General features: G+C 51.3%; 2 protein-coding genes across 2 annotated transcripts; both read right to left on the minus strand.

Annotated features, from left to right (window-relative positions):
- Window positions 1-326: 326 nt before the first annotated feature.
- On the minus strand, window positions 327-25,810 carry LOC134434220 (rRNA 2'-O-methyltransferase fibrillarin-like; the record flags this gene model as incomplete). Its single annotated transcript, XM_063182894.1, is given in 9 exon segments — window positions 327-414; window positions 4,559-4,704; window positions 11,641-11,753; window positions 17,594-17,693; window positions 17,695-17,727; window positions 20,665-20,786; window positions 20,966-21,020; window positions 24,206-24,300; window positions 25,678-25,810. Coding segments are annotated over 9 exon segments (819 nt in total), but the record flags the coding sequence as incomplete, so codon positions are not given.
- On the minus strand, window positions 5,610-6,741 carry LOC134434217 (proteoglycan 4-like; the record flags this gene model as incomplete). Its single annotated transcript, XM_063182891.1, has 2 exons — window positions 5,610-5,780; window positions 6,691-6,741. Coding segments are annotated over 2 exons (222 nt in total), but the record flags the coding sequence as incomplete, so codon positions are not given.
- Window positions 25,811-25,820: the final 10 nt, after the last annotated feature.

Below are 25,820 nucleotides of genomic sequence, written 5' to 3' on the forward strand. Positions count from 1 at the left end.
GAATTAATTAACTTCTTGCGGTAATTAATTAATGAAATCTAATTAACAACTTGTCAATAATAACCATTGATTAATTAATAATTAATAACTCCATTAATCGCCCCGAGCCCCGTTCATTACCCCGTTAACCCCCCAAGCCATTAATTAACCCCTAATTAACCAATTAACAACGCTAATTAATCAAATTCCCTTTATTTAACAAAACCCCCCCAGGCCCCGCCCACACCCCAAACCCCGCGGCCACTTCCGGGTTAGGCCACGCCCACTCCGGTCTTTGACCACGCCCACTCCCGAGCAGCGCCGGGCTCTTCCGGGGTTAGGCCACGGCCCATTCTTACATGGCGCCAGTGACTTCCGGGTTAGGCCACGCCCACGGCGGATGAGCGATGACGTCATTTCTCCTTGGGAGGGGGCCTGGGGGGGGGAGAACCAGTGAGAAACCAGTATGGACCAGTATAAACCAGTATGGACCAGTATAAACCAGTATGGACCAGTATAAACCAGTGAGAAAACCAGTATGGACCAGTATAAACCAGTATGGACCAGTATAAACCAGTATGGACCAGTATAAACCAGTGAGAAACCAGTATGGACCAGTATGGACCAGTATAAACCAGTGAGAAACCAGTATGGACCAGTATAAACCAGTATGGACCAGTTAGAGACCAGTATAAACCGGTATGGACCAGTATAAACCAGTATGGACCAGTATGGACCAGTATAAACCGGTATGGACCAGTATGGACCAGTGAGAAACCAGTATGGACGGGTATGGGCCAGTGAGAAACCAGTATAAACCAGTACGGACCAGTATAAACCAGTATGGACCAGTACGGACCAGTGAGAAACCAGTACGGACCAGTATAACCCAGTTCCCATTTTTCACCCCAAAATCGCCATCTTTGTGCCCAAATCCCCCATTTTTTTTTGCCTCCCAGTCCCTCCCAGTATAAACCAGTACAAACCAGTATAACCCAGTCTGTCCCAGTTCCCTCCCAGTATAACCCAGTACAAACCAGTCCCATTTTACACCCTAAAATTCCCGTTTTTCACCCCAAAATCTCCATTTTTTGTGCCCAAATCTCCCAGGTTTTTATCCTCCCAGTCCCTCCCAGTATAAACCAGTATAAACCAGTCCCTCCCAGTATAAACCAGTTCCCATTTTTCCTCCCAAAATCCCCATTTTTCCCCATAAAAATCCCCATTTTTTCACCCCAAAATCGCCATTTTTGCACCCAAAACTCCCGGATTTTTTTCCTCCCAGTATAAACCAGTACAACCCAGTCCCTCCCAGTATAACCCAGTATAACCCAGTCCCTCCCAGTCCTTCCCAGTATAAACCAGTTCACATTGTTGCCCATAAAATCCCCATTTTCCACCCCAAAATTTCCATTTTTGTGCCCAAACCTCCCGGATTTTTTCCTCCCAGTCCCTCCCAGTACAAACCAGTATAACCCAGTGGCCTCCCAGTCCCACCCAGTACAAACCAGTTCCCTCCCAGTATAACCCAGTCCCTCCCAGTCCCCTTTCTATCTCCAAAATCCCCATTTTTTGCCCTAGAATCTCCATTTTTCCACCTAAACCTCGCAGAATTTTTTCCTCCCAGTATAAACCAGTATAACCCAGTGCCCTCCCAGTATAAACCAGTATAACCCAGTCTGTCCCAGTATAAACCAGTACAACCCAGTTCCCATTTTTCCTCCCAAAAATCCCAATTTCAGCCCAAAATCCCCCATTTTCCACCCTAAAATCTCCATTTTTGTGCCTAAAACTCCCGGATTTTTTCCCCTCAGCCCCTCCCAGTATAAACCAGTATAACCCAGTTCCCTCCCAGTACAAACCAGTATAACCCAGTGGCCCTCCCAGTACAAACCAGTATAACCCAGTCTGTCCCAGTATAACCCAGTCCCCTTTTAGCCCCCAAAATCCCCATTTTTCCCCATAAAATCCCCATTTTTCACCCCAAAATCTCCATTCTTGCGCCTAAAAACTCCCCGGTTTTTTCCCCCCAGTCCCTCCCAGTATAAACCAGTATAACCCAGTATAACCCAGTTCCCTCCCAGTACAAACCAGTATAACCCAGTCCCCTTTTAGCCCCCAAAATCCCCATTTTCCCCCCATAAAATCCCCATCTTCCACCCCAAAATCTCCATTTTTGTGCCCAAAACTCCCGGGTTTTTTTCCCCCTGGTCCCTCCCAGTATAAACCAGTATAACCCAGTCTGTCCCAGTATAAACCAGTATAACCCAGTCTGTCCCAGTATAAACCAGTATATCCCAGTATAACCCAGTCCCCTTTTCCCCCCCCAATCCCCATTTTTCCCCGTAAAATCCCCATTTTTCACCCCAAAATTCCCCATTTTTTGTGCCCGAATCTCCCAAATTATTCCCCCCAGTCCCTCCCAGTATAAACCAGTACAACCCAGTGCCCTCCCAGTCCTTCCCAGTCTATCCCAGTACAAACCAGTATAACCCAGTGCCCTTTTAGCCCCCAAAATTTCCCATTTTCCTCCATAAAATCCCCAATTTCCACCCCAAAATCTCCATTTTTGCACCCAAAACTCCCGGGTTTTTTCCCCTCAGCCCCTCCCAGTCCCTCCCAGTATAAACCAGTATAACCCAGTGGCCTCCCAGTACAAACCAGTATAACCCAGTCTGTCCCAGTATAACCCAGTCCCCTTTCCCCCCCCCATCCCCATTTTTCCCCATAAAAATCCCAACTTTTCACCCCAAAATCTCCATTTTTGCACCTAAATCTCCCAAATTTTTTCCTCCCAGCCCCTCCCAGTATAAACCAGTATAACCCAGTATAACCCAGTATAAACCAGTATGAACCAGTTCCCATTTTTCCTCCCAAAATCCCAATTTCACCCCAAAATCCCCATTTTCCCACCCCAAAAATCTCCATTTTTTGTGCCTAAAACTCCCGGGTTTTTCCCCCCGGCCCCCTCCCAGTATAAACCAGTATAAACCAGTATAAACCAGTACAACCCAGTCTGTCCCAGTATATCCCAGTATAAACCAGTACAACCCAGTCCCCTTTTCCCTCCCCAATCCCCATTTTTTCCCCATAAAATCCCCATTTTTCACCCCAAAATCGCCATTTTTCCACTTAGAACTCCCGAATTTTTTTCCCCCTGGCCCCTCCCAGTACAAACCAGTATATCCCAGTATAAACCAGTCCCTCCCAGTATAAACCAGTATAACCCAGTCCCCTTTTAACCCCCAAAGTCCCCATAAAATCCCCATCTTCCACCCCAAAATCTCCATTTTTGCGCCTAAAACTCCCGGGTTTTTTTTCCCCTCAGCCCCTCCCAGTATAAACCAGTACAACCCAGTCTATCCCAGTATAAACCAGTATAACCCAGTCTGTCCCAGTATAAACCAGTATAACCCAGTCCCCTTTTAGCCCCCAAAATTCCCATTTTTTCCCCGTAAAATCCCCATTTTTCACCCCAAAATCTCCATTCTTGCGCCCAAAACTCCCGGGTTTTTTCCCCCCGGCCCCTCCCAGTATAAACCAGTACAACCCAGTATAAACCAGTATAAACCAGTATAACCCAGTCCCCCTTTTATCCCCCAAAATCCCCATTTTTTCCCCATAAAATCCCCATTTTCCACCCCAAAATTTCCATTCTTGCGCCTAAAACTCCCGGGTTTTTTTCCCCTCGGCCCCTCCCAGTATAAACCAGTATAAACCAGTATAACCCAGTTCCCTCCCAGTACAAACCAGTATAACCCAGTCCCCCTTTTAATCCCCAAAATTCCCATTTTTCCCCCATAAAATCCCCATCTTCCACCCCAAAATCTCCATTCTTGTGCCTAAAAACTCCCGGGTTTTTTCCCCCCAGTCCCTCCCAGTCCCCTCCCAGTATAACCCAGTCTGTCCCAGTATAAACCAGTATAACCCAGTCCCCTTTCCCCCCCCAATTCCCATTTTCCCCCATAAAATCCCCATTTTTCACCCCAACATCTCCATTTTTTGTGCCCAAAACTCCCGATTTTTTTCCTCCAGTCCCTCCCAGTATAAACCAGTATAAACCAGTGCCCTCCCAGTCCTTCCCAGTATAAACCAGTCCCTCCCTGTCCCTCCCAGTCACCTTTCTATCCCCATAAAATCCCCATCTTCCACCCCAAAATCTCCATTTTTGTGCCCAAAACTCCCGGATTTTTTCCCCTCAGCCCCTCCCAGTATAAACCAGTATAAACCAGTATAACCCAGTATAAACCAGTATAAACCCAGTCCCCTTTTAGGCCCCAAAATTCCCATTTTTCCCCATAAAATCCCCATCTTCCACCCCAAAATCTCCATTTTTGCGCCTAAAACTCCCGGGTTTTTTCCCCCTGGCCCCTCCCAGTATAAACCAGTATAACCCAGTATAACCCAGTATAAAACCAGTATAAACCAGTCCCTCCCTGTCCCTCCCAGTCCCCTTTCTATCCCCATAAAATCCCCAATTTCCACCCCAAAATCTCCATTTTTGCACCCAAAACTCCCGGGTTTTTTCCCCCCGGCCCCTCCCAGTATAAACCAGTACAACCCAGTATCCCCCAGTCACCGGTAGACGCCGACCACCACGGCGTGGTCCCTCTCGTAGGGCTCCAGCGTCAGCTGCTCCTGCGGCTTCATCCTCTCGGCCGTCATCTTCCTCACCTCGCCCGCGAACACGGCCTCGGCCGGCGCCGTCGAGTCGATGCAGTTCGCCTGCGGGGGACCGGGGAACCGGTTTGGACTGGGTTGGACTGGGAGGGACTGGGAGGGACTGGGAGGGACTGGTTTGGACTGGTTTGGACTGGGAGGGACTGGTTTGGACTGGTTGCAATGGTTTGGAGTGGTTTGGAGTGGTTTGGACTGGTTTGGAATGGTTTGGACTGGTTGCAATGGTTTGGACTGGTTTGGACTGGTTTGGGACTGGTTTGGGACTGGTTTGGGATTGGTTTGGGATTGGTTGGAATGGTTGGAACTGGTTTGGGACTGGTTTGGACTGGTTGGAACTGGTTTGGAGTGGTTGGAACTGGTTGGAATGGTTTGGACTGGTTGGAACTGGTTTGGGATGGTTGGGACTGGTTGGAATGGTTTGGGACTGGTTTGGACTGGTTTGGACTGGTTGCAATGGTTTGGAGTGGTTGGAATGGTTTGGGATGGTTTGGACTGGTTGGAATGGTTTTTGAACTGGTTTGGACTGGTTTGGGACTGGTTGGAACTGGTTTGGGACTGGTTTGGAACTGGTTTGGGACTGGTTTGGACTGGTTTGGACTGGCTGGGACTGGTTGGAACTGGTTTGGACTGGTTTGGAGTGGTTTGGAGTGGTTTGGAGTGGTTTGGAGTGGTTTGGACTGGTTGGAATTGGTTTGGTCTGGGAGGGACTGATTGGGACTGGTTCGGACTGGTTTGGACTGGTTGGAATGGTTTGGATTGGTTTGGACTGGGAGGGACTGGGAGGGACTGGTTTGGGATTGGTTTGGACTGGTTTGGAGTGGGAGGGACTGGTTTTGGACTGGCTGGGGACTGGTTGGAACTGGTTTGGAACTGGTTTGGACTGGTTTGGACTGGGATTGGACTGGGTTGGGACTGGTTGGAAACTGGTTTGAACTGGTTTGCAATGGTTTGGACTGGTTGGGACTGGTTGGAACTGGTTTGGGACTGGTTGGAACTGGTTTGGGACTGGTTGGAACTGGTTTGGGACTGGTTGGACTGCTTTGGACTGGTTTGGAGTGGTTGGAACTGGTTGGAATGGTTGGAGTGGTTGGAACTGGTGGAATGGTTGGACTGGTTTGGGACTGGTTTGGACTGGCTGGGACTGGTTTGGACTGGTTTGGACTGGTTTGGGACTGGTTTGGACTGGTTTGAACTGGTTTGGACTGGTTTGGAGTGGTTTGGACTGGCTGGGACTGGTTGGAACTGGTTTGGACTGGTTGGGACTGGTTTGGGATTGGTTGGAACTGGTTTGGACTGGTTGGGACTGGTTTGGACTGGTTGGAACTGGTTTGGACTGGTTGGAACGGGTTTGGACTGGTTTGGGACTGGTTGAACTGGGAGGGACTGGTTTGGACTGGTTTGGAACTGGTTTGGGACTGGTTTGGGATTGGTTGGAATGGTTGGAACTGGTTTGGACTGGTTTTGGACTGGTTTGGAGTGGGAGGGACTGGTTTGGAATGGTTTGGAACTGGTTTGGGACTGGTTTGGGACTGGTTTGGACTGGTTGCAATGGTTTGGAGTGGTTGGAAATGGTTTGGGATGGTTTGGACTGGTGGGAATGGTTTTGAACTGGTTTGGACTGGTTTGGACTGGCTGGAACTGGTTTGGACTGGTTTGGAATGGTATGGGACTGGTTTGGAGTGGGAGGGACTGGTTTGGAATGGTTTGGAACTGGTTTGGAGAGGTTTGGATGGTTGGAACTGGTTTGGACTGGTTGGAATGGTTGGAACTTGTTTTGGACTGGTTGGAACTGGTTTGGACTGGTTGGAACTGTTTGGAGTGGTTGGAACTGGTTGGAATGGTTTTGGACTGGTTTGGGACTGGTTTGGAGTGGGAGGGACTGGTTTGGAATGGTTTGGAACTGGTTTGGACTGGTTGGAACTGGTTTGGAGTGGTGGATTGGTTGGACTGGTTTGGACTGGTTTGGACTGGCTGGGACTGGTTGGAACTGGTTTGGGACTGGTTTGGGACTGGTTTGGACTGGTTTGGACTGGTTTGGACTGGTTTGGGACTGGTTGGAGCTGGTTTGGACTGGGAAGGGACTGGTTTGTGGACTGGTTTGGACTGGTTGGAACTGGTTTGGACTGGTTTGGACTGGTTTGGACTGGTTGGAATGGTTGGAACTGTTTGGACTGGTTGGAATGGGTTGGGACTGGTTTGGACTGGTTGGGACTGGTTGGAACTGGTTGGAACTGGTTGGGACTGGTTTGGGACTGGTTTTGGAATGGTTTGGACTGGTTTGAACCAGTTAGAACCAGTTAGAACCAGTCAGATCCCAGTTAGAACCAGTTTGAGCCCAGTCAGAACCAGTCTGAGCCAGTTAGACCCCAGTTAAAACCAGTTAGAACCCAGTTAGAACCGGTCAGAACCAGTTTGAGCCCAGTTAGAACCAGTTCGATCCCAGTCAGAACCAGTTAGAGGCACTCGGAACCAGTTCAATCCCACTTAGATCCAGTCAGAACCAGTCTGAGCCAGTCAGATCCCAGTTAGAACCAGTTAGATCTGGTTTGAGCTGGTTCCATCCCAGTCAGATCCCAGTTAGAACTGGTTTGAGCCACTTAGAACAGTGAAATCCCAGTTAGAACCAGTTTGATCCAGTTAGAAATGGTTCAATCCCAGTTAGACCAGTTGGATCCCAGTTAGAACCAGTTAGAGTTGGTTTGAGCCCAGTCAGAACCAGTCTGAGCAGTTAGACCCCAGTCAAAACCAGTTAGAACTGGTCAGAACCAGTTCAATCCCAGTCAGATCCCAGTCAGAACCAGTCTGAGCCAGTTCGGTCCCAGTTAGAACCAGTTAGAACTGTTTGAGGCTGGTTCCATCCCAGTCAGATCCCAGTTAGAACGGTTTGACCCACTCAGAACCAGTTAGAACCAGTCAGATCCCAGTTAGAACCAGTTAGAACTGGCTTTGAACCAGTGAAATCCAGTTAGAACCAGTTAGAACCAGTAAGAACCAGCCAGAACCCAGTTAGAGCCGGTTAGATCCCAGTTAGAACTGGTTTGAGCCAGTTAGAACCAGTCAGATCCAGTCAGCTCCCAGTTAGAACCAGTTTGAGCCCAGTCAGAACCAGGTCTGAGCCAGTTAGACCCAGTTAAAACCAGTTAGAACCAGTTAGAACTGGTCAGAACCAGTTTGAGCCCAGTTTAGAACCAGTTCAATCCCAGTCAGAACCAGTTTGAGGCACTCGGAACCAGTTCAATCCCAGTTCAATCCCAGTCAGAACCAGTCTGAGCCAGTCAGATCCAGTTAGAACCAGTTAGATCTGGTTTGAGCTGGTTCCATCCCAGTCAGATCCAGTTAGAACCAGTTTGAACCCAGTTAGAACCAGTGAAATCCCAGTTAGAACCAGTTTGAGCCCAGTTAGAAGTGGTTCAATTCCAGTTAGAACCGGTTAGATCCCAGTTAGAACCAGTTAGAACCAGTTAGAGTTGGTTTGAACCAGTGAAATCCCAGTTAGATCCCAGTCAGAACAGTTAGATCTGTTTGAGCTGGTTCCATCCCAGTCAGATCCCAGTTAGAACCAGTTTGAGCCAGTCAGAACTGGTTCAATCCCAGTTAGATCCAGTTGGATCCCAGTCAGAACCAGTTAGAGTTGGCTTGAACCAGTGAAATCCCAGTTAGAACAGTAAGAACCAGCCAGAACCCAGTTAGATCCCAGTTAGAACCAGTTTGAGCCCAGTCAGAACCAGTCTGAGCCAGTTAGACCCCAGTCAAAACCAGTTAGAACCCAGTTGGAACTGTCAGAACAGTTCAGTCCCAGTCAGAACCAGTTTGAGGCACTCGGAACCAGTTCAATCCCAGTCAGATCCAGTCAGAACAGTCTGAGCCAGTCAGATCCCAGTTAGAACCAGTTAGAACTGGTTTGACCCACTCAGAACCAGTTAGAACAGTCAGATCCCAGTTAGAACCAGTTAGAACTGGCTTGAACCAGTGAAATCCAGTTAGAACCAGTTAGAACCAGCAGAACCCAGTTACAGTCAGTCAGCTCCCAGTTAGAACCAGTCAGATCCCGTCAGATCCCAGTTAGAACCAGTTTCAGCCCAGTCAGACCCCAGTTAAAACCAGTTAGAACCCAGTTAGAACTGGTCAGAACCAGTTCGATCCCAGTCAGAACCAGTCTGAGCCAGTCAGATCCCAGTTAGAACCAGTTAGATCTGGTTGAGCTGGTTCCATCCCAGTTAGATCCCAGTTGGATCCCAGTTAGAACCAGTTAGAACTGGTTTGAGCCACTCACAACCAGTGAGATCCCAGTTAGAACCAGTTTGAGCCAGTCAGAACTGGTTCAATCCCAGTTAGAACCAGTCAGATCCCAGTCAGCTCCCAGTTAGAACCAGTTTGAGCCCAGTCAGAACCAGTCTGAGCCAGTCAGACCCAGTTAGAACCAGTTAGAACCCAGTTAGAACTGGTCAGAACCAGTTCAATCCCAGTCAGAACCAGTTCAATCCCAGTCAGAACCAGTTTGAGGCACTCGGAACCAGTTCAATCCCAGTTCAATCCCAGTCAGAACCAGTCTGAGCAGTCAGATCCCAGTCAGAACCAGTTAGAACTGGTTTGAGCTGGTTCCATCCAGTCAGATCCAGTTAGAACTGGTTTGAGCCACTTAGAACCAGTGAATCCCAGTTAGAACCAGTTTGATCCAGTTAGAAGTGGTTCAATCCCAGTTAGAACCAGTGGATCCAGTTAAAACCAGTTAGATCTGGTTTGAGCTGGTTCCATCCCAGTTAGATTCCCAGTTGGATCCCAGTTAGAACCAGTTAGAACTGGTTTGAGCCACTCACAACCAGTGAGATCCCAGTTAGAACCAGTTTGAGCCAGTTAGAAGTGGTTCAATCCAGTTAGAACCAGTTGGATCCCAGTTAGAACCAGTTAGAGTTGGCTTGAACAGTGAAATCCCAGTTAGAACCAGTAAGAACCAGCCAGAACCCGGTCAGATCCAGTTAGAACCAGTACAAACCAGTTCAGCGCCGGTCAGAACCAGTTCAAGCCAGCGTAACTCCAGCGCAGAACCAGTTCAAACCAGTTTGAACAAGTTCAAACCAGCAGAACCAGTTCAAACCAGTTCGAACCAGTTCAAACCAGTTCAAACCAGCAGAACCAGTTCAAACCAGTCTGTCCCAGTTCAAACCAGCAGAACCAGTTCAAACCAGTTCAACTGCAGTTAAAAACCAACTCAAACCAGTTCAAACCAGTCCGTCCAGTCTGAACCAGTTCAAACCAGTCCGTCCCAGTGGAACCAGGTTCAAACCAGTCCGTCCCAGTCTGAACCAGTTCAAACCAGTTCAAACCAGTCCGTCCCAGTCCTGAACCAGTTCAAACCAGTTCAAACAGTCCGTCCCAGTTGGAACCAGTTCAACTGCAGTTAAAAACCAACTCAAACCAGTTCAAACAGTTCAAACCAGCAGAACCAGTTTCAAACCAGTTCAAGCCCGGTTCAGACTGGTTCCAGCCACCCCGTGCCCTGTACTGGTCCACACTGGTCTGTACTGGTTTTATACTGGTCCATACTGGTTTATACTGGTCTGTACTGGTCTGTACTGGTGCGTACTGGTTTATACTGGTCCATACTGGTCTCTACTGGTCCATACTGGTTTATACCAGTCCATACTGTCCATACTGGTCCATACTAGTTATAACTGGTCCATACTGGTTTATACTGGTCCGTATTGGTCGTACTGGTCTGTACTGGTTTATACTGGTCCATACTGGTCTCTACTGGTCCATACTGGTTTATACCAGTCCATACTGGTCCATACTGGTTTATACTGGTCCATTCTGGTCTGTACTGGTTTATACTGGTCTGTACTGGTTTATACCAGCCCATACTGGTCCATACTGGTCCGTACTGGTTTATACTGGTCTATACTGGTTTGTACCTTGATGGAGATGAGGAAGTGCCCCCGGCGCGCAGAAGTGATGGATGGTGCTGGTCTATACTGGTCTATACTGGTCTATACTGGTCTGTACTGGTTTATACTGTCTTATACTGGTTTGTACCTTGATGGAAATGAGAAGTGCCCCCGGCGCGCAGGAGGTGATGGATGGTGCTGGTCTGTACTGGTCTATACTGGTCTATACTGTCTATACTGGTCTATACCGGTCCATACTGGTTTATACTGCCCATACTGGTCCATACTGGTCTGTACTGGTTTATAGTGGTCCATACTGGTCCATACCTTGATAGAAATCAGGAAGTGCCCCCCGGCGCGCAGGAAGTGATGGATGGTGCTGGTCTGTACTGGTTATACTGGTTTATACTGGTCTGTACTGGTTTATACTGGTCTGTACTGGTCTGTACTGGTTTATACTGGTCTGTACTGGTTTATACTGGTCTGTACTGTTTATACTGGTCTGTACTGGTCTGTTACTGGTTTTATACTGGTCTGTACTGGTTATACTGGTCTGTACTGGTTTATACTGGTCTGTACTGGTCTGTACTGGTTCATACTGGACTATACTGGCCCATACTGGTCCATACTGGTCCATACTGGTTTTATACTGGTCTATACTGGTCTGTACCTTGATGGAGATGAGGAAGTGCCCCCGGCGCGCAGGAAGTGATGGATGGTGCTGGTCTGTACTGGTTTATACTGGTTTATACTGGTCTGTACTGGTTTATACTGGTTTATACTGGTCTGTACTGGTTTTATACCAGCCCATACTGGTTATACTGGTCTGTACTGGTTTATACTGGTTTATACTGGTCTATACTGGCCCCATACTGGTCCATACTGGTCTGTACTGGTTTATAGTGGTCCATACTGGTCCATACCTTGATAGAAATCAGGAAGTGCCCCCCGGCGCGCAGGAAGTGATGGATGGTGCTGGTCTGTACTGGTTTATACTGGTTTGTACTGGTCTATACCGGTCTATACTGGTCTATACTGGTTTATACTGGTCTGTACTGGTTTATACTGGTTTATACTGGTTTATACTGGTCCATACCTTGATAGAAATCAGGAAGTGCCCCCCGGCGCGCAGGAAGTGATGCGCGTTCAGCGCCACGATTCGCGTCTGGTCCGGCTGCGCCACGTCGGCGAAGATCACGTCCACCATGCCTGGGAAAAACCAAATTTGTGCCAAATTTGTACCAAAATTCCAGAAAAAAATCCCAAAATTCCAGAAAAAAAATCCCAAAATTCCAGAAAAAAACCGAAAATTTCAGGAAAAAAACCAAAATTTCCACAAAATTCCTTAAAATTCCCCCAAAATTCCAGCCAGGAACCCAAGATTTGGCGCCCACCAAGATCACGTCCACCATGACCTGGGAAAACCAAATTTATACCAAATTTATACCAAAATTTCAGAAAAAATCCCAAAATTCCAGAAAAAAAATCCCAAAATTCCAGAAAGAATCCCAAAATTTCCACAAAATTCCTCAAAATTCCCCCAAAATTCCAGCCAGGAACCCAAAACTTGGTGCCCACCAGGATCACGTCCACCATGCCTGGGAAAAACCAAATTTGTACCAAATTATCCCAAATTGTCCCAAAATTCCAGAAAATCCAAAATTCCAGGAAAAAATCCCAAAATTCCAGAAAAATCCAAAATTTCCATGAATTCCTCAAAATTTCCTCAAAATTTGGTGCCCACCAAGATCACGTCCACCATGCCTGGGAAAAACCAAATTTACACCAAATTATCCCAAAATTGTCCCAAAATTCCAGGAAAAGCCCAAAATTCCAGGAAAAAATGCCAAAATTCCAGAAAAAATCCCAAAATTTCCATGAAATTCCTCAAAATTTCCACAAAATTCCCCCAAAATTCCAGCCAGGAACCCAAAATTTGGTGCCCACCAGGATCACGTCCACCAGGCCTGGGAAATCCCAAATCGGCACAAAATTATCCCAAAATTCCAGAAAAATCCAAAAATTCCAGAAAAAAACTCCAAAATTCCAGGAAAAAACCCCAAAATTTCCACAAAATTTCTCAAAATTCCCCCAAAATTCCAGCCAGGAACCCAAAATTTGGTGCCCGCCAAGATCACGTCCACCATGCCTGGAAAATCCCAAATTTGCCCAAATTTATCCGAAAATTTCCTGGAATTCTGGACTAAAAACCAAAATTCCAGGAAAAAATCCCAAAATTTCCATGAAATTCCTCAAAATTTCCACAAAATTTCTCAAAATTCCCCAAAATTCCAGCCAGGAACCCAAATGACCCCAAAATTTGGTGCCCACCAGGATCACATCCACCATGCCTGGAATGGAGGGAAAACCCAAATTTATCCCAAATTTTCCCAAATTTATCCCCAAATTTCCCAAATTTATCCAAAATTTCCTGGAATTCCAGAAGAAAAACCAAAATTCCAGAAAAAAACCCCCAAATTTCCATGGAATTCCATAAAATTCCAGCCAGAACCTTCTCCAGAAGCTCCAAACCAACTCAAAAATCCCCAAAATTTCGAGAAGACCCCAAAATTCTTCTCCAGGACCCCAAAATCACCTCAAGCCCCACCCAGAACACCCCAAAACCTCCAGAACCTTCTCCAGAACTTCAAGAACCTTCTCCAGAAGCTCCAAAGCAACTCAAAAATGCCCATAATTTCGAGGAGACCCCAAAATTGTTCTCTGTATCTCCAAAACCACCTCAAGCCCCACCCAGGACACCAGAACCTTCTCCAGAACCTCCTCCAGAACTTTCTCCAGAACCTTCTCCAGAAGCTCCAAACCAACTCAAAAATGCCCAAAATTTTGAGGAGACCCCAAAGTTCTTCTCCAGGACCCCAAAAATTCTCTCAGGATGCCCCAAAACCCCTGGATGCACCTCCAGAACCTTCTCCAGAAGCTCCAAACCAACTCAAAAATGCCCAAAATTTCGAGGAGACCCAAAATTCTTCTCCAGGACCCCAAAACCACCTCAAGCCCCACCCAGGACACCCCAAAACCTTCAGAACCTTCTCCAGAACCTCCAGAACCTTCTCCAGAACCTCCTCCAGAACCTTCTCCAGAACCTCCCAACCAACTCAAAAATGCCCAAAATTTCAAGGAGACCCAAAATTGTTCTCCGGATCTCCAAAACCACCTCAAGCCCAACCCAGGACACCCCAAGATCTCCAGAACCTTCTCCCACCGGCCCCAAATGTCCCCGAATGTTCTCTCTGAGGTGTCACCACCTCCCAAAATTCTGAGGAGACCCCAAAATTCTTCTCAGGACCCCAAAATCACCTCAAGCCCCACCCAGAACACCCCAAAACCTCCAGAACCTTCTCCAGAACTTCAAGAACCTTCTCCAGAAGCTCCAAAGCAACTCAAAAATGCCCAAAATTTCGAGGAGACCCCAAAATTGTTCTCTGTATCTCCAAAACCACCTCAAGCCCCACCCAGAACACCCCAAAACCTCCAGAACCTTCTCCAGAACCTCCAGAACCTTCTCCAGAAGCTCCAAACCAACTCAAAAATAGCCCAAAATTTTGAGGAGACCCCAAAGTTCTTCTCCAGGACCCCAAAAATTCTCTCAGGATGCCCCAAAACCCCCTGGAGGCACCTCCAGAACCTTCTCCAGAAGCTCCAAACCAACTCAAAAATAACCAAAACTTTGAGGAGACCCCAAAATTGTTCTCCGGATCTCCAAAACCACCTCAAGTTCCACCAAGGACACCCCAAAACCTCCAGAACCTTCTCCAGAACCTCCAGAACCTTCTCCAGAAGCTCCAAACCAACTCAAAAATGCCCAAAATTTCGAGGAGACCCCAAAATTCTTCTCCAGGACCCCAAAACCACCTCAAGCCCCACCCAGAACACCCCAAAACCTCCAGAACCTCCTCCAGAACTTCAAGAACCTTCTCCAGAAGCTCCAAAGCAACTCAAAAATGCCCAAAATTTCGAGGAGACCCCAAAATTCTTCTCCAGGACCCCAAAACCACCTCAAGCCCCACCCAGAACACCCCAAAACCTCCAGAACCTTCTCCAGAACCTCCTCTAGGACCTTCTTCAGAACCTTCTCCAGAACCTTCTCCAGAAGCTCCAAATCCACTCCAAAATCCCCAAAATTTCAAGGAGACCCCAAAATTCTTCTCCGGATCTCCAAACCACCTCAAGCCCAACCCAGGACACCCCAAGATCTCCAGAACCTTCTCCCACCGGCCCCAAATGTCCCCGAATGTTCTCCCTGAGGTGTCACCACCTCCCAAAATTCTGAGGAGACCCCAAAATTCTTCTCCAGGACCCAAAATCACCTCAAGCCCCACCCAGAACACCCCAAAACCTCCAGAACCTTCTCCAGAACCTCCAGAACCTTCTCCAGAAGCTCCAAAGCAACTCAAAAATGCCCAAAATTTCGAGGAGACCCCAAAATTGTTCTCTGTATCTCCAAAACCACCTCAAGCCCCACCCAGGACACCAGAACCTTCTCCAGAACCTCCTCCAGAACTTTCTCCAGAACCTTCTCCAGAAGCTCCAAACCAACTCAAAAATGCCCAAAATATTTGAGGAGACCCCAAAGTTCTTCTCCAGGACCCCAAAAATTCTCTCAGGATGCCCCAAAACCCCCTGGAGGCACCTCCAGAACCTTCTCCAGAAGCTCCAAATCCACTCCAAAATCCCCAAAATTTTGAGGAGACCCCAAAATTCTTCTCCAGGACCCCAAAACCACCTCAAGCCCCACCCAGAACACCCCAAAACCTCCAGAACCTTCTCCAGAACTTCAAGAACCTTCTCCAGAAGCTCCAAACCAACTCAAAAATCGCCCAAAATTTTGAGGAGACCCCAAAACCACCTGGAGCCAGAGCGAGGAGAAACCCGAACATCTCCAGAACGTCCGGATCCCCTCGGAGCCCCTCAAAAGCTCCTCCAGAACCTTCCAGAACTGGGGGAGACGCCAAAATCACCCGGGTGGGACCCGGGTCTAAGCCCCGCCCCCTCGGGATGAAGCCCCGCCCCCTTTGGGCACTGACCACGCCCCCTTTCAGTGACTGACCAATCAGCATGCGGTATTTGTGCTGGTGCCACGTCCTCAATGACCGGCACTGCGTTCGTTCCCATGGTGTGACCCAGCATGAAGCCCCGCCCCCTTTGGACACTGACCACGCCCCCTTTCCCAAACTGACCAATCAGCATGCGGTATTTGTGCGGGTGCCGCGCGTCCTCCATGACCGGCACCACGTTCGTTCCCATGGGCGTGACCCAGCATGAAGCCCCGCCCCCTTTGGACACTGACCACGCCCCCTTTGGCTCACTGACCAATCAGCATGCGGCATTTGTGCGGGTGCCGCGCGTCCTCAATGACCGGCACCACGTTCGTTTCCCACGGGCGTGACCCCAGCATGAAGCCCCGCCCCCTTTGGACACTGACCACGCCCCTCAGGGTGAAGCCACGCCCCCATTTGGCACTGGCCACGCCCCCTTTCAGTGACTGACCAATCAGCACGCGGTATTTGTGCGGGTGCCGCGCGTCCTCCATGACCGGCACCGCGTTCGTTCCCATGGGTGTGGCCCAGGTATGATCCCAGGTGTAAGCCCCGCCCCCAGCAGTAAGCCCCGCCCCCGTTCCCAGACTGACCAATCAGCATGCGGTATTTGTGCGGGGTGCCGCGCATCCTCGATGACCGGCACCACGTTTGTTCCCACGGGTGTGACCCAGGATGAAGCTCCGCCCCCTTTGGACACTGACCACGCCCCCCAGGTGTCACTGACCAATCAGCATGCGGTATTTGTGTGGGTGCCATGTGTCCTCGATGACCGGCACCACGTTCGTTCCCATGGGTGTGGCCCAGGTATGATCCCAGGTGTAAGCCCCGCCCCTCAGCAGGTAAGCCCCGCCCCCGGGTGTCTCACTGACCAATCAGCATGCGGTATTTGTGCGGGTGCCGCGCGTCCTCGATGACCGGCACCACGTTCGTTCCCATGGGTGTGACCCAGGTGTAAGCCCCGCCCCCTTTGGACACTGACCACGCCCCTCAGGATGAAGCCACGCCCCCCTTGGACACTGGCCACGCCCCCTGGTGTGTCACTGACCAATCAGCACGCGGTATTTGTGTGGGTGCCATGTGTCCTCGATGACCGGCACCACGTTCGTTCCCATGGGTGTGACCCAGCAGTAAGCCCCGCCCCCAGGATGAAGCCCCGCCCCTGTAGGTGTGTCCCAGCAGTAAGCCCCGCCCCGGGTGTGTCACTGACCAATCAGCATGCGGTATTTGTGTGGGTGCCGCGCGTCCTCAATGACCGGCACCACGTTCGTTCCCACGGGTGTGACCCAGGATGAAGCCCCGCCCCCTTTGGACACTGACCACGCCCCCAGGTGTAAGCCCCGCCCCCGGGTGTCTCACTGACCAATCAGCATGCGGTACTTGTGCGGGTGCCGCGCGTCCTCGATGACCGGCACCGCGTTCGTTCCCATGGGTGTGACCCCAGCGCGAAGCCCCGCCCCCAGCCGTAAGCCCCGCCCCCCAGCAGTAAGCCCCGCCCCCTTTGGCTCACTGACCAATCAGCATGCCGGTACTTGTGTGGGTGCCGCGCGTCCTCCATGACCGGCACCACGTTCGTTCCCACGGGTGTGACCCAGGATGAAGCCCCGCCCCCTTTGGACACTGACCACGCCCCTCAGGATGAAGCCCCGCCCCCTTTGGACACTGACCACGCCCCCTGGTGTCTCACTGACCAATCAGCACGCGGTATTTGTGCGGGTGCCGCGCATCCTCCATGACCGGCACCACGTTCGTTCCCATGGGTGTGACCCAGGATGAAGCCCCGCCCCCTTTGGGCACTGACCACGCCCCTCAGGGTGAAGCCCCGCCCCCTTTCAGTGACTGACCAATCAGCATGCGGTACTTGTGCGGGTGCCACGTCCTCGATGACCGGCACCACGTTCGTTCCCATGGGTGTGACCCCAGCGCGAAGCCCCGCCCCCAGCCGTAAGCCCCGCCCCCCAGCAGTAAGCCCCGCCCCTTTCAGTGACTGACCAATCAGCATGCGGTACTTGTGCGGGTGCCGCGCGTCCTCGATGACCGGCACCACGTTCGTTCTCTTCTTGGCCACGTTGAGCAGGTCGCGGCCCGAGCGGGTGCGAGAACTCCACGGCGTAGACCACGCCCTCCTGGCATGGGGGGGCAAAGGTCACCGGGGTCACCAGGGGTCAGCAAAGGTCACCAGGTGTCGCCAGGGGGTCAGCGATGGCCACCCCGAGGGCAGCGATGGTCATCAAAGGTCATCAGTGGTCACCACAGGTCAGCAATGGCCACCAAAGGTCAGCAATGGTCATCAAAGGTCAGCAATGGCCACCAAAGGTCACCAAAGGTCATCAAAGGTCATCAGTGGTCACCAAAGGTCAGCGATGGTCATCAAAGGTCAGCAAAGGTCATCAAAGGTCAGCAATGGTCATCAAAGGTCAGCAATGGCCACCACTGGTCAGCGATGGCCACCAAAGGTCAGCGATGGTCACCAAAGGTCAGCAATGGCCACCAAAGGTCAGCAATGGCCACCAAAGGTCATCAGTGGTCACCAAAGGTCATCAGAGGTCACCAAAGGTCAGCGATGGCCACCACTGGTCAGCAAAGGTCATCAATGGTCACCAAAGATCATCAAAGGTCAGCGATGGCCACCAAAGGTCATCAGAGGTCACCAAAGGTCATCAATGGTCACTCAAGGTCATCAGAGGTCACCAAAGGTCAGCGATGGCCACCAAAGGTCACCCCCAGGTCACCAATGGTCATTGATGTCCACCAAAGGTCACCGGTGTCATCAATGGCCACCAAAGGTCAGCAATGGTCACCACTGGTCACCAAAGGTCATCAATGGTCACCAAAGGTCAGCAAAGGTCATCAATGACCACCAAAGGTCATCAATGTTCATAAAAGGTCACCATGTGTCATCAAAGGTCATCAATGGCCATCAATGGCCACTAGTGGTCAGCAAAGGTCAGCAATGTCCACCCAAGGTCACCAAAGGTCATCAAAAGTCATCAATGGTCACCACTGGTCAGCAAATATCATCAATGGCCACCAAAGGTCACCGGTGTCATCAATGGCCACCAAAGGTCATCAATGGCCACCAAAGGTCAGCGATGGTCACCACAGGTCACCAAAGGTCACCAGAGGTCACCAGAGATCACCAGAGGTCACCAAAGGTCAGCGGTGTCCCCCCGGCGCCCCCTGCGGGTGCCAGCTGCAGCTGCTCCAGCGCCCCGGGGACACCAAACCGGTGCCAGCCCAGGCCTGGGTGCCACCTCAGCTGTGCCCAGGTGTGCCTGTACCTGTGCCCAGCTGTGCCCAGGTGTGCCCAGGTGTGTGTGTGCCATCCCCAGGTGTGTGTGTGCCATCCCCAGGTGTGCCCAGGTGTGCCCGGGTGTGCCCAGGTGTGCCATACCTGCCCCCACGATGTCGGACACGTGGCTGACGGTGGTGCCCGAGGCCGCGCCCAGGTACAGCACCTTGGCACCCGTACCCAGGTGTGTGTGTGCCATCCCCAGGTGTGCCCAGGTGTGTGTGTGCCATCCCCAGGTGTGTCTGTGCCATCCCCAGGTGTGCCCAGGTGTGCCCAGGTGTGCCCAGGTGTGCCCGGGTGTGCCATACCTGCCCCACGATGTCGCTGACGTGGCTGACGGTGGTGCCCGAGGCCGCGCCCAGGTACAGCACCTTGGCACCCGTACCCAGGTGTGTGTGTGCCATCCCCAGGTGTGCCCAAGTGTGTCTGTACCATACCCAGGTGTGTCTGTACCATACCCAGGTGTGTCTGTGCCCATCCCCAGGTGTGCCCAAGTGTGTCTGTACCATACCCAGGTGTGTCTGTGCCATCCCCAGGTGTGCCCAGGTGTGCCCAGGTGTGCCCAGGTGTGCCCGGGTGTGCCATACCTGCCCCACGATATCCGATACATGGCTGACGGTGGTGCCCGAGGCCGCGCCCAGGTACAGCACCTTGGCACCCGTACCCAGGTGTGTGTGTGCCATCCCCAGGTGTGTCTGTACCATACCCAGGTGTGCCCAGGTGTGCCCAGGTGTGTCTGTACCATACCCAGGTGTGTGTGTGCCATCCCCAGGTGTGTCTGTACCATACCCAGGTGTGCCCAGGTGTGCCCGGGTGTGCCCAGGTGTGCCATACCTGCCCCACGATATCCGATACATGGCTGACGGTGGTGCCCGAGGCCGCGCCCAGGTACAGCACCTTGGCACCCGTACCCAGGTGTGTGTGTGCCATCCCCAGGTGTGCCCAAGTGTGCCCAGGTGTGTGTGTGCCATAACCAGGTGTGCCCAGGTGTGTCTGTACCCATCCCCAGGTGTGCCCAGGTGTGCCCAGGTGTGCCTGTACCTGTGCCCAGGTGTGTGTGTGCCATCCCCAGGTGTGTCTGTACCCATCCCAGGTGTGCCCAGGGTGTGCCCGGGTGTGCCCAGGTGTGCCATACCTGCCCCACGATGTCGCTGACATGGCTGACGGTGGTGCCCGAGGCCGCGCCCAGGTACAGCACCTTGGCACCCGTACCCAGGTGTGTGTGTGCCATCCCCAGGTGTGCCCAAGTGTGTCTGTACCATACCCAGGTGTGCCCAGGTGTGCCCGGGTGTGCCCAGGTGTGCCATACCTGCCCCACGATGTCGGACACGTGGCTGACGGTGGTGCCCGAGGCCGCGCCCCAGGTACAGCACCTTGGCACCTGTACCTAGGTGTGTCTGTACCCATACCCAGGTGTACCCAGGTGTGCCCAGGTGTGCCCAGGTGTGCCATACCTGCCCCACGATGTCGCTGACGTGGCTGACGGTGGTGCCCGAGGCCGCGCCCAGGTACAGCACCTTGGCACCCGTACCCAGGTGTGTGTGTGCCATCCCCAGGTGTGCCCAAGTGTGTCTGTACCATACCCAGGTGTGCCCAGGTGTGCCCGGTGTGCCCAGGTGTGCCATACCTGCCCCACGATGTCGGACACGTGGCTGACGGTGGTGCCCGAGGCCGCGCCCAGGTACAGCACCTTGGCACCTGTACCTAGGTGTGTCTGTACCCATACCCAGGTGTACCCAGGTGTGCCCAGGTGTGCCCGGGTGTGCCATACCTGCCCCACGATATCCGATACGTGGCTGACGGTGGTGCCCGAGGCCGCGCCCAGGTACAGCACCTTGGCACCCGGCCGGATGTGGATGCGGTCGATGCCGCCCAAGATGGCGGCGAGGCGAGCTTGGAGCGGAACGGGTTTCCAGGCGCGGTACTCCACCGAGGCCTCGCCCTCCTGAAACCAGCACGGACCAGTATGGACCAGTATGAACCAGTACAAACCAGTAAGGACCAATATAACCCAGTACAGACTGGTACAAAATCCCTATATATCCCTATAAACCAGTATGCACCAGTATAACCCAGTTTGGAGCGGAACGGGTTCCAGGCGCGGTACTCCACCGAGGCCTCGCCCTCCTGAAACCAGCACGGACCAGTATAAACCAGTATGAACCACTGCGGAATGGCACAAACCAGTATAAACCAGTATAGACCAGTATAGACCGGTACATATCCCTATAAACCAGTATGGACCAGTACAACCCAGTTTGGGGCGGAACGGGTTCCAGGCGCGGTACTCCACCGAGGCCTCGCCCTCCTGAAACCAGTACGGACCAGTATAAACCAGTATGAACCAGTACAAACCAGTATGGACCAGTATGGACCAGTATAAACCAATATAACCCAGTACAGACTGGTACAAATCCCTATATATCCCTATAAACCAGTATGGACCAGTATAAACCAGTATAAACCAGTTTGGAATGGCACAAACCAGTATAAACCCAGTACAGACCAATATAGACTGGTACATATCCCTATAAACCAGTACAGACCAGTATGAACCACTCTGGAATGGCACAAACCAGTAAAAACCAGTACAGACCAGTATTAGACTGGTATATATCCCTATAAACCAGTATGGACCAGTATAACCCAGTTTGGAATGGCACAAACCAGTATAAACCAGTAAGGACCAGTATGAACCGCTCTGGAATGGCACAAACCAGTACAAACCAGTATGGACCAGTATGAACTGCTTTGGAATGGCACAAACCAGTATAAACCAGTCTGGACCAGTATGAGCCGCTGTGGAATGGCACAAACCAGTGTAGACAGTGTAAACCAGTTTGGAATGGCACAAACCAGTATAAACCAGTACAAACCAGTATAAACCAGTTTGGAATGGCACAAACCAGTATAAACCAGTACAAACCAGTATAAACCAGTTTGGAATGGCACAAACCAGTATAAACCAGTACAAACCAGTATAAACCAGTTTGGAATGGCACAAACCAGTATGAACCAGTAAGGACCAGTAAGGACCAGTATAAACCAGTTTGGAATGGCACAAACCAGTATAAACCAGTATAGACCAGTATAGACTGGTACATATCCCTATAAACCAGTATGCACCAGTATAACCCAGTTTGGAGCGGAACGGGTTCCAGGCGCGGTGCTGCACCGAGGCCTCGCCCTCCTGAAACCAGTACGGACCAGTATAAACCAGTATGAACCAGTATGGACCAGTATAAACCAATATAACCCAGTACAGACTGGTACAAATCCCTATATATCCCTATAAACCAGTATGGACCAGTATAAACCAGTATGAACCAGTACAAACTAGTATGGACCAGTATAAACCACTCTGGAATGGCACAAACCAGTAAAAACCAGTACAGACCAGTATAGACTGGTATATATCCCTATAAACCAGTATGGACCAGTATAACCCAGTTTGGAATGGCACAAACCAGTATAAACCAGTAAGGACCAGTATGAACCGCTTTGGAATGGCACAAACCAGTATAAACCAGTCTGGACCAGTATGAGCCGCTGTGGAAATGGCACAAACCAGTGCAGACCAGTATAAACCAGTTTGGAATGGCACAAACCAGTATGAACCAGTAAGGACCAGTATATACAAACCAGTATGAACCAGTAAGGACCAGTATAAACCAGTTTGGAATGGCACAAACAGTATAAACCAGTACAAACCAGTATAAACCAGTTTGGAATGGCACAAACCAGTATAAACCAGTACAAACCAGTATAAACCAGTTTGGAATGGCACAAACCAGTATAAACCAGTACAAACCAGTATAAACCAGTTTGGAATGGCACAAACCAGTATGAACCAGTAAGGACCAGTATAAACCAGTTTGGAATGGCACAAACCAGTATAGACCAGTACAAACCAGTATGGACCAGTATGAACCAGTATAGACCGGTATAGGCTAACATAGACCAGCATGAACTAGTGTATACCAGTATGGACCAGTGCAGACCAGTATGAACCAGTATGACCAGTATGGACCAGTGCAGACAGTATGGACCAGTATGGACCAATATAAACCAGTATGGACCAGTATAAACCAGTATAGACTAATACAGACCAGTATGAACCAGTATGAACCACTATAGACCAGTATGGCTCAGTATGAACCAGTATGAACCAATGTGGTCCAGTATGGACCAGTATGGACCAGTATGGTCCAGTATAAACCAGTATGGACCAGTGCAGACCAGTATAAACCAGTATGGACCAGTAAGGACCAGTATGGTTCAGTATAAACCAGTATGGACCAGTATGGTCCAGTATAAACCAGTATGGACCAGTGCAGACCAGTATAAACCAGTATAGACCAGTATAGACGGGTATAGACTAACATAGACCAGTATGAACTGGTATAAACCAGTATGGACCAGTATAACCCAGTATGGACCAGTACAGACCAATATGGACCAGTATGAACCAGTATAGACCGGTATAGACTAATATAGACCAGTATGAACTGGTATGAACCACTATGGACCAGTACAGACCAGTATGGACCAGTATAGACCAGTATGGTCCAGTATAAACCAGTATGGACCAGTATGGTCCAATATAGACCAGCAGAGACCAGTATGGACCAGTATAAACCAGTATAGACTAATACAGACCAGTACGGTCCAGTATGAACTACTATGGACCAGTACGGTCCAGTATGGTCCAGTATGAACCAGTATGGTCAGTATAAACCAGTATGGACCAGTACAGACCAATATGGACCAGTATGAACCAGTATAGACTGGTATAAACTAATATAGACCAGTATGGTCCAGTATGAACCAGTATGGACTGGTATGAACCAGTCCCCCCCAGTCCCATCCCAGTATAACCCAGTATCCCCCAGTCCCTCCCAGTTTATCCCAGTCCCTCCAGTCCCTCCAGTCCCTCCCAGTATAACCCAGTCCATCCCAGTCCCCCCCAGTCTATCTCAGTTCTCTATTTTAACCCCTCCCAGTACACCCCAGTCCCTCCCAGTATATCCCAGTACACCCAGTGTATCCCAGTGCCTCCCAGTCACCCCAGTCCCTCCCAGTCCATCCCAGTATAACCCAGTGCCCCCCAGTCCCTCCCAGTTTATCCCAGTCCATCCCAGTCCCTCCCAGTCCATCCCAGTCCCTCCCAGTCCATCCCAGTCCCCCCCAGTTCCTCCAGTCCCTCCCAGTCCATCCCAGTATAACCCAGTCCCTCCCAGTCCCTCCCAGTCCCCCCCAGTCCCATCCCAGTCCCCCCCAGTATAAACCAGTATATCCAGTCTCCCCAGTACCTCGACGCTGATCCGTTTCTCGCCGTACACCGACTCCCCCGGCACCAGGTTCCGCGTCACCAGCGCGTCCTCGCGGCCCCGGCAGATGAACACACCTGGGACAGGTGAGATACACCTGGGTTACTCCTGGGTTACTCATGGATACTCATGGGTTACTCCTGGGTTACACCTGAGATACTCCTGGGTTACACCTGGGTTACTCATGGGATACTCATGGGTTACACCTGAGATACTCCTGGGTTACTCCCGGGTTACTCCTGGGTTACACCTGGGTTACACCTGAGATACACCTGGGTTACACCCGGGTAACTACACCTGGGTTACACCTGGTACAGGTAACTACGCCTGGGTTACACCTGGGTTACTCCTGGTACAGGTGAGATACTCCTGGGATACACCGGGGTTACACCTGGAGCCAGTGCGGCTCCACCCTCCCAGTATAACCCAGTCCCTCCCAGTCCCTCCCAGTCCCTCCCAGTACATCCAGTATCCCCAGTTACCCTCATGCCGGTGCGGCTCCACCGTCCCAGTATAACCCAGTATAACCCAGTTACCCTCCCAGTATATCCCAGTACATCCCAGTATCCCCAGTTACCCTCATGCCGGTGCGGCTCCACCCTCCCAGTCCCTCCCAGTATATCCCAGTATATCCCAGTATCCCAGTTACCCTCATGCCGGTGCAGCTCCACCCTCCCAGTCCCTCCCAGTATAACCCAGTCCCTCCAGTATAACCCAGTCCCTCCCAGTCCCTCCCAGTACATCCCAGTATCCCCAGTTACCCTCATGCCGGTGCGGCTCCACCGTCCCAGTCCCTCCCAGTATTTCCCAGTATATCCAGTACATCCCAGTATCCCAGTTACCCTCATGCCGGTGCGGCTCCACCGTCCCAGTCCCTCCCAGTATATCCCAGTACATCCCAGTATCCCCAGTTACCCTCATGCCGGTGCGGCTCCACCCTCCCAGTATAACCCAGTCCCTCCAGTATATCCAGTATATCCCAGTATCCCCAGTTACCCTCATGCCGGTGCGGCTCCACCGTCCCAGTCCCTCCCAGTATATCCCAGTATATCCCAGTACATCCCAGTATCCCCAGTTACCCTCATGCCGGTGCGGCTCCACCCTCCCAGTTACCCTCCCAGGCCCTCCCAGTATATCCCAGTATATCCCAGTATCCCCAGTTACCCTCATGCCGGTGCGGCTCCACCCTCCCAGTACAAACCAGTATAACCCAGTATATCCCAGTTACCCTCCCAGTCCCTCCAGTATAACCCAGTCCCTCCCAGTACATCCGAGTATCCCCAGTTACCCTCATGCCGGTGCGGCTCCACCGTCCCAGTTACCCTCCCAGTCCCTCCCAGTATATCCAGTACATCCCAGTATCCCCAGTTACCCTCATGCCGGTGCGGCTCCACCCTCCCAGTCCCTCCCAGTATATCCAGTATATCCCAGTATATGCCAGTATCCCCAGTTACCCTCATGCCGGTGCGGCTCCACCGTCACTTTTTTGCCGCCTTTGAAGCCGCCGCGGGCCCGCCCCTGGCCCCGCCCCTCGGCCTCGGCCCCGCCCCCGGGGGCCTCCTCGGGCTCCGCCCCTCCGCGGCCACGCCCCCTCCTC

Source organism: Melospiza melodia, unplaced genomic scaffold (assembly GCF_035770615.1).
Source record: "Melospiza melodia melodia isolate bMelMel2 unplaced genomic scaffold, bMelMel2.pri scaffold_335, whole genome shotgun sequence".
Lineage (NCBI taxonomy): Eukaryota > Metazoa > Chordata > Aves > Passeriformes > Passerellidae > Melospiza > Melospiza melodia.